Here is a 17,397-nt window from a genome sequence, read left to right on the forward strand (position 1 = left end):
AAACTTTGAAATACCACTTTGGGGTCATTTCACCCCCTCATCTTTCTCTCAGCTTTCTGCCCACCTACGATGAAGCTGTAAATTCCTGACTGTCTTCTTTATATTTGGTCACTGATCAATGACAGTCCTTTCACTCTGCTGCTGTGCCATCTTCATCTCCCCGGGTTTACTCCAGAATTTACCACAATCTACTACCTACCTAATCAAAAGTTTAGCTGCAGAAAACATGTATGAAGCCACTGTGCCTCTTTTGTTGTATTCCCAGTGCTAGACATTTAGCAGAAACTCAGTAAGTATATTGAGAAAAAATCTTAACTATAATCCTTGGACACCAAATTTCAGAAAACCCTTGATTGACAGATGGGGAAAATGTTAAGGTAGGATGGATGGCTTTGTAACTTGTCCTTCACTTTCAAAGGTTTGTACAAGTTGTTGGAAGACATTTAAATAGAATTTATTCATACAAAGATAGCTTAAACGATCACTTACTTTCTTTAACATTAATTACCTCAACCATTCACACAAAAGAAATTATTTCATAATATTAACAGTCTCCACGTAGAGCTTAAGGATCTTCGTGCCTGGCCAAAATAGTAGCACAGTAGAAAGAAATTTGGGGATCGAAATACCAGTGAATTTCTCCTCTCAGTTAACTATTCTGAAAATCACTGACACCAAGGTTAACACTGCAGTAATTAAGTACCAATATTTGTCCCATTTCTAATTTAAATCTCTATCCTGTTTACTGACATTCTCTCATAAACTCATTTATTGTTCAACAGCTAAAAGAGGAGGCACAAATTAGAACTTGCAGAGGAAGAACATGGAGACTCCATATTGCTTGATATGTTTCAGTTTTACAACCTTATTAACAGAATGTATAGGATCAATCTGAGATTTAATTTCCTTCCACATTATGATTAATGCTAAATGTAAATTTCAAGTTAACATAAGTATATTTAATTCTACATCAATAAAGAAATATGCTCTAATTGAAATGATGGTATGAGATTATTCAGTGTTTAGTAATAGAATGGTGAAATTATTCCCCTGGGATTTTTTATATTACTGATGAGGTGGAAAACAAGGATAAAAGATAGAGCAAGGCTTTTTGAACACTGGCATTATCATCCTGTTTTTCTCCCAGGAATATAAAAGTCAGCTCTTTATGCTTTTACCATCAGACAAGGAACTGTGATCACTAATCAACCATGTAACCTTAGGATAATCGCTTAAATTCCGTGTATGTTTTGTATCTGTAAAAAAAAAAAAAAAGCATATTTTTTTTGCAAATCTTCCATTTCTATGTCCTAGAAATTCATAAGAAGTATATTAAATTCTATGTGTGAAAGTCCCTGGAGAATTTAACAAACATTACAAAACAAAGTGAAATTTATAGCAATTTTTGTTTTGAAGTCTTCCTAAATGTATGCATCATTTCTTTGCTAGCCATAAAAGTTCCTAAAATAAAAAATTCATTCGAAAACATGAGAAGGTAATTTATCTAGAGAATTTTTTAACCTCAACACTATTGATATTTTGGGCCAGATAATTATTTGTTGTGGGGGTTATCCTGTGCATTGAACATGTTGAGTGACACCTCTGTCATCTACCCACTAGATGCCAGTAGCACTGGTCCAACTATGATGATGAAAAATGATTCCAGACATTGCCAATGTTCCTTGGGGTGGAGGGTACAAAATTATCCCTAAGAACCACTGATATATTGCTTGTTTTATACATGTGAACATAAAAGCTATTTTGCTAAGAGTGCATCAGACTTTATAAACATATACCTAAGTATGTAAAATAATGTCATATTGTGTGTGTCTATATATATGTAAATGTTCATGAAAAATCAGATAAAACTGATAATATGTGCTAATAACATCAGATAAAACAGATAAAAATGTGCTAATAATCCCACTGTTAGCACATTATATGTTATTAAAGTATGATTAAATGGGTAAGAGGCATATTAAACCAAGCATCATGAAAAGTTACACATCAGAAAGCCAACAAGGTTAAGAACACATTATTAAAAATTCACACCAATTGAATAAACAAATATGATCAGATACTGTATTATCAAAATATAAATGCAAGATAAGAAACAGATAAAGTCAATTTAACATTAATATGTTTCTAATTTGTTAAAGCAAAAATTGTAATGTCATTAAATGACACCAATCAAGTGTGTGTGTTTGAGATGATCAAAGCTTAATTATTTAACAATAAAGAATGAGAGCAGCCCAGACTCTTAATAATTTGTGAATTTCACAGTGAGCTTTTGAAGTTCTCATTATTTAATGACACTGTCAGGATTGAAATACAATAAAAAAGGAAAATATCTTTTCTCCACATTTTATGGGTTTTATTGCTGCTGTTTTGGCAACTCAAATATACCAGCCATCTGGTTCCTCTGGTAAGGCTTACGAGTGGTAACAGGGTGGTCCACTGTGAAAATCATTACGAACTGAAAGCAATGAACTAAAAGCATTGATAAGCTCTCCCCCACACACTAGAGGCATAGATTAGTGGGTGTGAATGGGTGTGCACACACACCCAGAGAGAGAGAGAGCCACACAAGATCACAGGCAAAACAAAGACAAGAAGAGAGAAAGGTGAATTTCTCAAATACATTTTTTAGTATTTTACCACTTATCAAGTTCATTCCTCATTTTTAAGTGTTATTTTAATTTCCTTAAAATTAAAGTTTTATCATGTGGACAAAGCTAGTTTGTAAATGTCCTCTTATTTCTCCCTGAGGCATTCTACTTAACTGTTGAAATGCTTTGGTTGTGTCTCCACCCAAATCTCATCTCGATTAGTAGTACCCATAATCCCTGTGTGTCATGGGACAGACCTGGTGGGAGGTAACTGAATTATGCGGGTGGTTTTCCCCATGCTATTCTCACGATAGTGGGTGAGTTCTCATAAGATTTGATGGTTTTATAAGGGGCTTTTTGCCCACTTCACTTTGCACTTCTCTTTCCTGCCACCATGTGAAGAAGGACGTGTTTTCTTCCCCTTCCACCATGATTGCAAGTTTCCTGAGGTCTTCCCAGCCATGCCAAACTGGGAGTCAATTAAACTTCTTCCTTTGTAAATTACCTATTCTCAGGTATGTCTTTATCAGCAGCGTGAGAACAGACTAATAAATCAGTCTTCTGTTTTATATGATTAAAAAATCAGGAATGACATCTAATATTCAATGTAACTTTTCTCCTTGCTCTGCAAATACACAACCAATGAAAATCCAATTACGGGTGCTTCCTTGAGCAAATATTAAATAACATTTGTTAAGTAGTTAGTATATAGCAGAGTTTTTGCTAAATATTTCCTGAATTATTTCATTTAATCTTAAAAAAATCACAAAAAGCATATAATCATCTCAACTGACAAATAGAAAACATCGATCAATTTCAACATCCTGTCACAATGAAAACACCTAACAAACTAGGAAAATAAAGAAACTTTCTCAATCTGATAAAGAGCAGCTGTGAAAACCCACCATTAACTTAATACTCAAATGGTGGAGAACTGAATGCTTTTCCCATAAAATCAGGAAAAGACAGGATGTCCACTCTCATCACTTTTATTCCCCTGATGGTAGAAGTTACAGCAAGGGAATTGGTCAAGAAAATAATATAAGACATCCATTTTTTAAAGTAAAACGATATTTGCAGATGGCATAACGTATATGGAATATCTTAAGAAACTCACTTAAATACCTATTAAAATAATTTTAGCAAGACTGCAGAATACAAGATCAATATATGAGAATTAATTGTATTTCTATACACTGAACTATTTGAAAATGAAATTTTAAAGCAATCTCATTTACAGTAGTGACAAAAAGAAAAAAAAATGTCTACAAATAAGTATAACAAAATAAGTGTAAAACTTGCACCCTAGAAACCACAAAATGGTGTTAAGATAAATTAAATCACACTTAAATAAATGGAAAGGCCCTGAATCAGAAGATTTAATATTGGTAAGATGATAACAGATGATACTTTCGACGTGGATATACAGATCCAGTGCAGTCCCTATTAAAATCCCAGTTAATGTTGTTTTCTGAAATTGATAAGCTGATGTTAAAATTTATATGAAAATGCAAGGGATCTAGAATACCTGTATTGATGTTGAAGAAAAGAACAAAGTTGGAGGAATCACATTGCCTGATTTCAAAACTTACCACAAAGGTACAATAATCAAGACTGTATACTGCTGTAACAATTGACATAAGTTTAGAGGAACAGAATTGAGAATCCAGAAATAATCCCTTACATTTATGCTCAGTTGATCTTAATCAAGGGCATAAAAAATTCAATGGGGAAAGAATACTCTTTTCAACAAATGGTATTGAAAATGGTATTGGCAAACAAAACTGAATCTGAGCCCCTTCCATATATTATACATAAAGTAATTCACAAATAAATCAACTACCTAAATGTAAAAGCTAAAACTTAAAATGTAAAACCCTTAAAAGAAAACATAGGAGTAAATCTTCCATGACTTTCTTAGATACAACTCCAAAACACAAGCAAAAAAAATATTGCTGTGATGCAAATGATAAAGTTAAGAAAGTGAAAAGATAACAGAATTGGAGAAAAGATTTGTAATTCATAAGCCTTATAAGAATCTAGTATCCAGAATATATAAATAACTCTTACAACTCAATAATAAAAAGACCAGCTAGTTTAAAAATGAGCAAAGAATTGAAATAGATATTTCTCTAAAGAAGACATGCAAACAGTCAATAAGCATATAACAAGATGCACAACATCATTAGTCATTAGGAAAATGCAAGTCAAAACCACAATGAGATACCACCTCGGACTCACTAAGATAGCTATAATCAAGAAGACCGATAATAACAAGTATTGAGGAGGATGTGGAAAAATTGGAACCCTCTTACATTGTTGGTGGGAATTTCAAATGGTATAACCATTATGGAAAACAGCTTGGAAGTCCTTCAAAAAGTTAAACATACAGTTATCATATCATCCGGCAATTCCATCTCTAGTTTTATACCCTAGATCAATGAAAATATACACTCAGGTAGAAATTTGTACACAAGTATTCACAACAGCATTATTCATAATAGCCAAAAAGTGGAAACAACCACAATGATCAATTAATTCATGGATGAATAAGATATGATAGAGTCTTAAAACTGAATATTATTTGGCAATAAAAAGAAATACAGTATTGATATATGCCACAACGTAAATGAACCTTGAAAACATTATGCTAGGTAAAAGGATCTGGCTACAAAAGACTACATGTTAATTGACTTTATTTCAATAAAATGTCCAGAATGGGCACATTTATAAAGACAGAAAGTAGACTGGTGATTGCCTAGGGCTCAAGGATTAGTGGGAAATAAGGAGTGACTGATAAAGAGTACAGGGTTTATTTTGGGAGTGATGAATATGTCCCAAAAATTAGTTGTAATGATGACTGCATTTCTGTGAGTGTACTTATAACCTTTGAATTATACACTTTAAATGGGTTAATTGTAAAGTATGTGAATGAAACCTCAACAAAGCTGTTTTCAAAATAAAACTATACCCAAGATGACAGTGATAGCATAGTCAGAAGTAAAATTCAGGTGACCTGGCTTGCCAAGGTAGCTTTTTTTCACCATGTAGAGCAGTGGTCCCCAACCTTTCAAAAACTAGGGACTGGTTTTGTGGAAGACAATTTTTCCACGGACTGCAGTGGGCAGGGGTATGGTTTTGGGATGATTCAAGCACATTACATGTGTCATTACATTCTCATAAGGAGCAGCAACCTAGATCCCTCACATGCACTGTTCACAATAGTGTTCTCACTGCTATGAAAATCTAATGCCACAGGTGATCTGACAGGAGACAAGGCTCAGGTGGGAATGGTGGCTCATCTGCTGTGTGGTCCAGTAACAGGCCATGGACGGGACAGATCCATGGCCTGGGGGTTGGGACTCCTGATGTAGAGTATATGTCAGAGTTTCTAAGATTTGGTGAGATCCCACTCAGGGTTTCCCACTGGCTGGCTGAGTCTTATCCTGAACAAGTTGAATATTAATACCTTCAACCTAATAGGTCTCCAGTCAGGAAGTGGGAAGGCCCTAGAATTTGGGCACACAAATTTCCAAATCTGCAATTTCCTGGCATTTCCTTTGTTGGAAATACATCATTTGTAGTTTCACAGTAAATTGACTAAGATTTCTTAAGATTTATTTATCCGAGGGCTCATTTTCACCAAGCTCCAAACACATGCCTCTGATAACTCCTCTGAGGCCATTATCCAAATGTCACCTTATCAGTGAGCGGTCACCTAAACACCAACAAAAAATAGCAACATCCTTCCCCTTCACCTTAGCACTCCCTATACATCTTACTTCTGTTTATTTTCCAGATTGCCATCTGATACACTACATATGTATATGATTTTGTTATTTTTGCTTATTTTCTCTGTTCTCCCTATTGTAAATTCCTTAAGATCTGAGACTGTATTAGTTAGCTTTTCTGACATAACTAATTACCCCAAATTTCAGTGCCTTAAAACAACAACCATGTATTTAGTTTAAAAGTCTGTGCTTTGATAATTTAGATTGAATGAAGCTGAGAGTTTCTTCTGGTCTACGCCACCCTCACTCTTGTGTCTGCAGTCAGCTGCCAAGTCTGTTGAGTGCTAGCTGATCCAGAATGGCCTCAGCTGGGATGACTCCTCTGCTCCATCTGATCTCTTTGTCTCCAGCAAGTAAGCACAGGATTGTTCACATGACAGTTGGGCAGGGTTTCAAGGAAGCAAGTGGAAGAGGACAGAGCCTCTTGAGTTCCATGGTCAGAACTGGTACCACATCAATGCTGCCCCATTGTATTCAACAAAGCAAGGCATAAGGCCAGCCCAGATTCAAGGTATAAGAAAATAGCCTCCATATCTTTTTAAAACATATTCATTACTTCAAATACTTATCATTTTTTGTGTGTGTTGAGCACACCTAAAATCTATTCTTGTAGCAATTTTCAGTCACCTTGCAAAAGAGGTGAACACATGGAGAAAATAATGGTGGCCATTTTGCAAACAACCTGCCAAAAGATTTTACCTAGTTTTTTCACTGCTGTATCCCAAGTACGTAAAACCATTCCTGGCCCATCGGTATTCCAGAAATCTTAGTTGAATGAACAAATGAATTTTATGCCCATTACTCCTGAGCCAGAGCCTCTCCCATAAATTGCTCCTTATCTCTAGTAAATACTTAGAGTAAACTATGTTTTTGATGAATATTCGCAATTGAAGTCCTGTATCTACTGTTCTTTTAAAGTTAAAATCAGCCTTCATTGTTTGATTTCTATCTTCTTTAGTTATCGCAAAGTCAGACTTAATATTTCCAGAGACTATGAAGCACACCATACTTCACAGGGTGCTTCCTCTCCAAGGACCTTGGAGGAGTTTGAAAACACTTTCTCATCAATCTCCACAGTTAGATAACAAGGTAAGTGTGTCCCATTATCTCCCCTGCCTTTTCCTCTCCCTTCTGCTCCCAGTCAGCTTTTTTCCCTTGCATTTCTTCAAAGATGAAACTAGCTTAGACACAACAGAACAACCACTTTCCAATACAAAACAGCTCCTTGAATTATTGGGGCCTGGGCAACTTTCTGAAAGGCTGGGCAATTGCACAGGGTTATAGGCAGTGGGCATGATAATGCCTGGAATGGTGTCAGATATGGAAATGTCTGTGGATACTACTCATTTCCCTATTCTTGCCATTGCCACATAAGCAAAGTAGATTGAAAAATAACAAAAATTCACTGGATACGTTTGCCTCACTGTTATGGTCTGAAAGTTTGTGCCCCCCTAAAATGCATGTGTTGAAACCTAATCACCAAGGTAATAGTATTAGTAGGTGTAGTATTGGGGAGGTGATTAGGTTATGAGGAAAGATCCTCCATGAATGAGATTCATGCACTTATAAAAGAGGCTTCAGAGAGGTTCCTGTCCCTCTTGCCATGGGAAGTTACAGAGAAAAGGCAGCCATCTGTGAACAAGTAAGCAGTCCCTCACCAGACAACAAACCTGCTGGTGCCTTGACTTTGGACTTCCCAGCCTCTACTACTGTCAGAAATAAATTTCTGATGTCTGTAAACTACCCAACTTATGGTATTTTGTTATGGCAGCCTGAACAGACTAAGACAAAAATGGGTCTAGATTTTCTAGGAATATAAGGATCAGATAGATCTCTTATGGTTCTTAGTAAGTGAACTCAAAGAGCAAAATTGATTTCCTCGGCTCTCCACTTACTTAACTAGACAGACACAACCTTTAGGCTTCATGTACCATTCTTAATACACTACTTAACATAGTATTTTTTGGGTTGCTCTTCCTGAAAGGCTGTTCTCTCTTCAAAAAACAATTAACATCCCCTACTGAAAAAGAAATTAATATTAATCAGGGAATGATTCCAATCATTACTCTAGGTAGTAGCATTCCTCATATACTCATCCAAATGGCAGATTGTTCTAATGCTGTGATATGTATTAATACCTTTTCCAGCAGGCCCCTGCCATCTGGATTGGGAATTCTTTTAGCAGAAGACAAAGCCTTTTCATATTTACAGATGAAGCTGCAAAAGGAAAGACCCACAGGAAAAAAAATCCCTGACTTTCCCTTTCTGTCATTCTCCCAAATATCCCTGGCTCAAAACCTCATCAACATCTTCTACTCCCTCTCTCTTCACATCCAGACACCAAGTCCTGCCAGTTCCTTCTTTGATGTATTTTTCATCATCTTACTTGTTTTCCATTCCTTCGGCCAGCTTCCCACGTTCAGGTCTTTATTGTTTCACACCTGCCTCATTGAAATCACCTCCAAAGAGAACACGTCTGCTTTTGTTATTAGTGGTCTCCACTGGCTAAAACCACAGTTTCAGCTTTTTAACCTGGCATAAGTATCTCCACATACGAATCTCTAGCACCTCTTTCTGTACTTATCACTACTCTGTGAACCTTCTGCTCTAGCTAAAATGTTCTAATTGGTATTTTTAACCAGATTTGCTACTTCAAATTTAAGTGGCACATTATGTGTAAAAACCATGTGGCAAAACTACAAACATTATATAAGTTTGAATTTTTTGCCCTGTACATACCCCTGGCCACCCTATTGCAACTCCTTAATGGTTAATGATTCTCTCCTCATTCTTATGCTCTCCTCCTTACTCTGCTCAAAACATTCTTCCTCTCATCTAGCCATTCCTTTGGCTTTGGACCCATCTTTTCCTCTCTCTTCCCAGACCATTTCCAGTTAATACAACACATGGGAGGTTTTGAGTCTGCATCTTTCTCAAGGATCACCATTTGCATAATAAACCCAGGAAATTAATCAACATCCAGCAGTCAGACAGAAATTTCATTCTAGGCGCCCACTTGCCAGGAAGAAGGGATCAGGGTGTTTCTGTCACCTCATAAGGAATGTCTGCCTTTTCATATCACCCCCCATCGGCCCAGAGCTCAATCCTACATACAATATACAGTGTTCTCTACCCACTATTCCCTTCCCACTATGAGCCCACAGTGATCTTTGTCCTCTGAATTCTTATAGAGCCAAACTCCTGTGATTCACCCTGTTTACATGACACTTTGTCCCTGTCATGAGTAGTTACTTGGCCTTATCAGTTTATTTTTATATATTCAAACTGGTTGAAAACTACTTTAAGGTAACAACAGCATCTTGTATTAATTTGTAGTTTTATATTTCAATATTATCAAGCAGTAGCTGACACAAGATCACTGAAAATGGGTTAGTGGTGCTTCTTAGTCACACTGGAAGTGACTGTCAACTAACAATTCCTTCTCTTAGTTGAGGTGTTGATAGAGGCCACAGGAAGGCCTGTAGAAAACAGAAAGCCATTGTCCCTGGAGGAAGAGATGCCAGAGGAGGGAGCAAAGGTAGAGAACAGTAAGAGTCAGAATTCAACTGACAAATATGTCCACTTCAGCATTTTACTCAACGTCAGGAACACATTTATGTAATGAGTTTAAAATTACAAACTTCAGATAGTTCTTATGCCATCAATTCTTCTAATTTTACTCTTTTTTTCTTTTTTGGAGATAAGAGTCTTGCTCTGTCACCCAAGCTGGAGTGTAGTGATCATAGCTCACTATAACCTTGAACTCCTGGCCTCAAGCGATCCTCCTGCTTACCCTAGGCCTCAAAAAGTGTTAAGTTACAGGTAAGAGCCACCACTAGCACCCTGATTTTGTTTTTCGCCATTGGGATAATATGTGTATGTACATACATCACCTGAACCAGGTTTCATGAGCTTCAGAGTGCTCGCTGCCCTGGCAATAATAACCCCGACCTTTGTTTACTTGAGGTTTACCCATGCTCACTTTGCCCTGCAGCTATCATTCTGACACCAGAAAGCAGTAGAATGAATGAATATAACAACAGAAACAAGAGGTGTTCCTGACTACTCAAGTAGGGAAATAATAAAGCATAATAATTAATTTTAACATAGTAATACGTCTTATATACAGAACACTACTATGGAAGAAGACCCAGCCAGAAAATAAAATGTCCCTATGCTTTTAACTGACAAACCCCAAACAATTAACTGTTCCTTTTGAAACAGTGGAGGTTATTTTCTTCCAGCTGAATGTTGCAGGGAAGACAGAGGAGGGATCTCAGCACCATCTGCTGTTCTAAAAAGGCAGGTTGGACCCCTGCTGCTTTCCCCAGAGACTAGTTTTGCTCCACATATCTTCCATTCTGTCCATGTTAGAAAGAAACCTAAATGTTACCTGCAGGTGCCAGTCATGGAAAATGTGTGATTTTATGCCTAAATGATACGTGACTTTCTTTTTCCAGAGGCACATTTTTTTTTTTAAAGAAATCACCCATCTAGAATGAGTTTTACTGTTGAAAAGTACACTTATTTCCCTAAGTCAGATTCCTGACCTGTAAAGAAGGATTTCTTCTAATCACTGTATTTTTAACTTTAATTTTAAAATTATACAAATAATACAAGTAGATAGAGATTTTGATTGAAATAAAGACACATGTGTTACTGATATCAGTTAATTGTAGCATTACCATTATTAAAGTCTGTTATTGTCATAAGGAAAAGTGAAGGCAATTTTGATGCATCAACACTTTACCTCAGTACAAATAGGTTAAAGAAAAAAGAAAGCATCGGGCACTCTTTAGAGATATGCAGCTATTTTATTTCTCTAAATTCTCTATTGCCTTGACGATTATGCTCCAGTTTAATGTTCCTTCTCCATTCTTGTATAAATATTCCAAAGCAGAAAGAACAAATGTCCAAAAGTCATTGTCATACAATTCTGTAAAAGACACAAATAAATTGAAGTCTCAGAACTTCTAATGTAAAACTTGCTGGCCAAGACATAATTTGGATGAGAAAATTTGGGGTTTGGATTTTTTAAATATAAACGTTGTTCCTAAAATTTAGTATAACATACATAAAAACTTGGTTTCTGATATAGGTCTACTTAGATTATGTAAGCAAAAATAAAACTGAATTATCAAATGAGTAATAGTTGTACTGGAGAAGTCTATCTTACCTTCTTCACTGCAGACACTTCTCAGCATTATACATACACTGACAAATTATTCCCAAAGTTCTAAAACTTCCCCTACTTAGCTGGAATATGATGTCTACTTCCAGTTTAGAATACAGAAGCAGACACCAAAGGAAAGTTTTGTTCAGTCTGACAAACAATAAAATGCCTTCAAGTGACAGAGCTGTCCTTTCACTTTCTTAATTATAAACAAATGAACTTTTCATTGGCAATTTTTGCAATGTGTAAATGTAATACGGTTCTCAAAACAGCAAATGCAAACATTCGAAAGGTACAGTTGAAGAGAGAGGGGAGTAGGGATCAATTATTTTGTGAATTTTCTGGAAAACAAAACCGTTATTCATAAGAAAATTGGAGGCTAGATCAAACAATGACAACCCTCTAGATCTCCATCACGTAGTTGGAAATTTACATCCAAAGAGAGTACCTAAATAACTTCCCTTTCTGGGGCAGCAAAGATTTTAACCAGTTTCTCGGCAGGAGTGGCAAGGCTTCAAGAATAACTGAAGGAGAGAAAGCCTGGAGTGCTGCACAATTCAAAGGGCAAAGAGCTGGTTTCTGTAGACCCTTGGCACAGCACAATGGTCACGCCAGGGAGCAAATAATCCCATAAAAGATTCTTAGCTTCCCCAGGAAGACCACCTCCTAACTAGTCCTTTAGGACCCTGCTATTTAAACTACCTGCCTGCTGTCACAGATAGTGCTATCCTATAGACTATCTGGGCATTCCACTGAAAGCCCAGAATTCCTATTTGGAAAACAAAGTTCTGCTAACACTGTGTCTTGGATGTACTGTAAAGCAAATGCAGTGAGTGTTGGGACACGCTCAGCAGAATTATTCCCCGATCCAAAAAGGACAAGAACGCGAATTAGGAGGAAAAAGTCTACATCGTAAGGATAAAATAGCTCTTTCAGGTTTTACTGGGGCAGCCAGCTGGAGCCTCAGGCACGCGCGCCCTGGAGAACCTTTCCTCTTTGCCGCCCCAGCATGTCGCCCCTTTAAAGCCTTCTTGGTCTCTCCAATCCCAAGAGTTCCGCGGGACCTTGCGCCGCCGGCTATGGCAAAAACCTCAGGTGTCTACCCGCACTTCAGGGCGCCCTAGAGCGTAGGCGGAGTAACCCAGATCCGGTAAGTAAGTCAGCAGCCAGGAGCGCCTACCGCGCTGCCAGAGCACAGATGGCTGGGGAGGCGCGCGAATCCCAGGCCTCTCAGCGTCCCCAGAGCGCAAACAGCGGCCGGCTGGCGCCTCCCGCAGTAAGTAAGTGGCGATGCCGGGACGTACACACTCGCCAGCTACCTGTACAAACAGCGTCCGTTGTTCTCTCCACTGTATGATTGTCAGCTTCTTTGGTGAGTGCTGACACCAAGACAAGCATAGACAAAGTGGTCTGCACACCCTCCTCCTCCTCGCTCTCCCCCACTGGCCCGGCCTTGTACTTACAAGTCCACTCTAAGAGACACCTTCTAGCCACTTGTTTTGAGTCCAAGGAAACAAAGGAAGCAGGGGTTGTGCACTGCACGAGAGAGTTAATCTCAAGTCTGCGCGAAGACAGGGAATCCCGGGGGCACCGCTGGCACGGGGAAAAGCAGCCTCTTCCGCCTCTCTGGACCAGCAGATTCGTGCATAAGGATGGGCGAGGGCAGAGAGGGAAGCAATGAAAGAAAATAAAAGATAAAAATGGGGAGGAAAAGGTGAATATTTCAAGGGCCAGAGGGCGGGAGAGATGAAGCAAATTCCCGAACCTCAAGTCCAAGTTCTAGAAGTTGGGTGATCGGGTGGAGCCCCTTAGTGGGCGCGGCGGCTGTGTGTACAGTTTATTTATTTTTTATTTTTGGATTTTCTGCCTTGAACAACTAAGGATTAAACATCTACCGCAACGATTTAGGGGATAGAAGAGAGAAGAGGCAATTGCTGGGATCAAAACTGATGCTAAAGGCAAAGTCTGAGCCAATGTCGCTTCTCACAAACTGAATTTTCTGGGCTCTCACGCCCCGCTGCTGGGTCTCCTTTGCACAAAGCTCCCTGCGCTGGAGCGGGAAGTGGGGAGCGGACCAGGTCTGCAAGCCACGGGCAGAGCAGAGAGACAGAGGAGAAGTGGCAAATTATCTTAAGTGTTGATTCCCTAGGGTTGGGGGAAGCATAGTGAATGGGGCAGATCCTGTAGCCCCGACTGGCCGGCTACTCCTCCGTCATCACTGGCGGCAGAACTTACACTTAATGATCTTCTTAAACGCGTTTTGAAAGTCCTTGTTGAAGTATGCGTAAATGACCGGATTAAGCAAAGAGTTGGAGTAACCCAGCCAATTGATTATGGCGCCCAACAGCGTTGGCATGTGGCAGCTGCTCTCGCAGAAGGGCAGAACAAGAGCCACGATGAAGAAGGGCAGCCAGCAGAGGATGAAGGTGCCCATGATGATGCCCAGCGTCTTCACTGTCTTCCTCTCTCGGGCCAGGGCCATCTTGCGCTTCGCATCGGCGTTGCGCTCATTTTTCCTCTCGAAAGAGGCGGAGGCACAAGGGGTAGAACCAGCCTCGCTGGGCAGAGGCAAGTGCTCTTTGGAGTTGCCCACTCGGTGCACCTCGATCACCTCCAGGGCGGCGCCATCGTCGCCTTGCCTCACGGCGCCATTGGCGCACAGAGCACCCCCTGCCTTGCTCTCCACGCCCAGCCTCCAGTTCCTGTCCCCCGACTCTCCATTCACGCTCTTCTTGGGCTGCGGGGCGGGAGATGCTGCATGACGGGTGTTGGCTCCGGTCTTCTCCACCTTTTTGACAGTCTTGCGGATGCGGAAGCGCGCAGCTCGGAATATGCGCCCATAGAGAACCAGCATGAGCAGCAGCGGGATGTAGAAAGCTCCGAAAGTGGAGTAAATAGTGTAGCCGTGGTCCTTGCTAATGGTGCATGCGTCGGGGTCCGAGCGGTCTTCCGGGGTGCGCCAGCCCAGCATGGGCGGGATAGAAATGAGGAAGCCAATAAGCCAAGTGAGCGAGATGAGCGCAGCGGCGCGCCGGGGCGTCCTCTTGTTCACGTAGTCGATGGGGTCCGTGATGGCCCAGTACCTGTCCAGCGCGATGGCGCACAGGTGCAGGATGGATGAGGTGCAGCACAGCACGTCGAGGGCGATGAACAGGTCGCAGGTGACCTGGCCCAGTGTCCACTTGTTGAGCACCTGATACAGCGCGGCCATGGGCAGCACTAACACCGACACCATGAGGTCGGTGACCGCCAAAGAGCCAATAAGATAATTGGCCACGTTCTGCAGGGAGCGCTCTAAGGCGATGGCAGCCACCACGCACGCATTGCCCAGCACCGCGCAGAAGATGAGCGTGCCCAGCAGCAGAGAGGTGATCACTTGGTAGCTGAAGGTCACGTCGGAGATACCAGTAGTGTTGCCGCCGGTCTCAAAGGGACCCGGTGGTGATGTGGTGTTGTTGCCCTGACCAGGGCTGAGCACATCCATGCCGGCGCGCCCGGCGCGGGAACGGTGAGGGAAGAAACAGCAGGGCGAAGATCCGCCTCGCCCCTTCCCCTGGGGTTTTCCCCCCTTCTCCTGGGAAGTTTCGGAGGAAGGGAATGCAGGCTCCCAAGCAGGAAGTTCTTACTGCTTCGGCGAAGGTATCTCCGAGGAGCAGCTTTCAGGCGCTCCCCGGGCTCGCGCAGTCCAGCGCGTTCAGAGGCTCCAGCTGGGAAACTGGAGTTGGCCTGAAAGCAGCTCCAGGATCTCCAGGCGGCGGAGAGGTGGCTGGAACGTCTGTCTGTCGCTGTCCATTTTACTTTGCCGCTCCCGAACTGGCTGCCGGAGGAGCTGGAGTCTCCCCTCTAGCAAACAGTCTCCAATCCCAGAAATATCTAGAACCGAGAAGCCCCATCCTCCACGGTCACTCTGTGACCCTCCTCTCCCTGTTTCCTTCCTTCCCTCTCTCCCCCTCTCTCCTCCTCTCTCTTCTCTCTTTCTCTTCTGCCTCTTTCGACCCCCTTCTCCCCACTTGCCTTCCCTTTCAGTCTCGCTCTTCCTCCTCACTTCCCTTTATTTATCCCTCTGTGAGTCGCTTCGAAAGCCAGACTCCCTCCCTCCCATTCTAACCCTCCCCTCCTAATATTTCCCCAACCCCGAGGAGTGCCTCTTTCCTCTGGGTCCCCGCCCTCCTCTCCCTCAAGCTCAGCGTCTTTGCATTCCGGTCCCTTTTTGTCAACAGAGATTCAGAACTCACTTATACACACCGGATCCCTGTCGGTCAGACCAAGGTTGTAACAGATAAACTCCTCCTCCAACCCAGTCAAACTGGGGAGGGGGTATTCGGGGGAAGGGAATTCCAACTACTCATTGCCTCATATTTTCTGTCAAATTTTTAAATCGTGTCAGCATCCCTGAGTGGCAATAGGAGATGAGAAAAGGAAAAACAGGGAGCCTGAATGGGAAGGTGAACAGTCCTGGGTCAGTCTCCTAATAATTGCTAATTGAAGGAAGAAGACGGAGTGTGTCTCGTTTTTAAAAAGTTACCTCCCTCCGTTCTCACGCTACTGCACTCCAGCCTGGGCGACAGAGCAAGATTCCGTCTCAAAACAAACAAACAAACAAACAAACAACAACAACAAAAACGCTACCTCCGTTATCATCTAACAGTCCCCTCCGTTATCATCTAACAGTCAGACCGGATTCCTTCGGGGAGGATATTGCCTGTGACATTTTTTTTAATCTTGGGGAACTGGGAGAGAACGAAATTATAAAGGACGTGTCAAAGGACAAAGAGAGGTAAACAACTGCATCTCGAAGTGAAGAACAAAACTCAATGTGATATATATTCTAAACACACACACACTTTTCCATCACTACTACACTTGTAATTTCAGTGACACTGTCTCTTTGTGGCTAGCAAATTCAGGGATGGAAATATTTTGCATATGTGTTTTAAGTGAAGCCTGGCATTTTATATGGCCGTTTGCACTTCTTACCAGAGCCTGCAAACCTCTGGGGGAAACTTGGTGGAATCCCTGTCCGCTAGCCGGCTAGCCTCTCTTAATCTCAGAAGCTGGGTTCAGCACCTGGGACAGCTCTAAGCAATAAGGGTTTATGTCGCCACCTTCTGGCAAATGTTTTAGAGTGCCGTCTAGAAACCCTTAGCAGAAATTAAGCAAGTACTGATGAAGTACAACTTCTTCTAGAAAGAGGAAGACAGTTATTAAAAGAAAAGGTAGCATTGAGTTTTGTCTCCTTCCTATTTTCTTTAAAAATTGGTTTTAGTGCCCTCTTTTGCTCTGAATTGCTCTGAAACATATTATTATATATTTTACCTTCCTTCGAAAGCCTGAAGTATCTGTCATTCACAAGTTCTAACTGGGAATGCCATTTTAATAAAGCTAGGCAAACACTTTCACCTGTGTTGGTTTTAACATTTGGAAATGTTAAATCATTGAAAATAAAGATACTTACATGGGTTTGTTCTAAACTGTTTCCTTTAACAAGAAAAACAAATTTAATCACATTTGAGCATTGGTAAAGAATGAGACTTCTAAGCAACTACAGTAAACATACCATACAACATTTCACTTATACATCCTGACTGCATGCCTGAGGTGAAAGGAAAGTGCAGAATGCAGTCTCTGACTCTGGATAACATGCACAGATTCACTACAGATTGCAATAATCTTAATAATGTGTTCAAATCTGAGCTCTGAATTTCATAGCTCTGAATTCTCCAAGCCCAAACAAAAGAGCAATCACCAAAGCATCCAAAAGAATCTAGTTGGGCCAATGCATTACAGTACAGGACAGTGTGTTTGGATAAGATTTTTTTTTTTT

At 40.8% G+C, this 17,397-nt stretch overlaps 1 protein-coding gene across 1 annotated transcript; it reads right to left on the reverse strand.

Moving 5' to 3' along the window:
- Positions 1–13,387: 13,387 nt before the first annotated feature.
- Positions 13,388–15,632, reverse strand: HTR1A (5-hydroxytryptamine receptor 1A). Its single transcript, XM_017854324.1, has one exon. It carries the CDS (start codon positions 15,055–15,057, stop codon positions 13,789–13,791), a length of 1,269 nt encoding a protein of 422 aa, XP_017709813.1. The 5' UTR covers positions 15,058–15,632; the 3' UTR covers positions 13,388–13,788.
- Between the last annotated feature and the right edge of the window lie 1,765 nt (positions 15,633–17,397).

This window comes from Rhinopithecus bieti, unplaced genomic scaffold, assembly GCF_001698545.2.
Source record: "Rhinopithecus bieti isolate Rb0 unplaced genomic scaffold, ASM169854v2 scaffold_38878, whole genome shotgun sequence".
NCBI lineage: Eukaryota > Metazoa > Chordata > Mammalia > Primates > Cercopithecidae > Rhinopithecus > Rhinopithecus bieti.

Bases quoted from the DNA above. Each gene is read 5' to 3' on its own strand.
- HTR1A (XM_017854324.1), bottom strand. From the start codon at position 15,057: ATGGATGTGCTCAGCCCTGGTCAGGGCAACAACACCACATCACCACCG.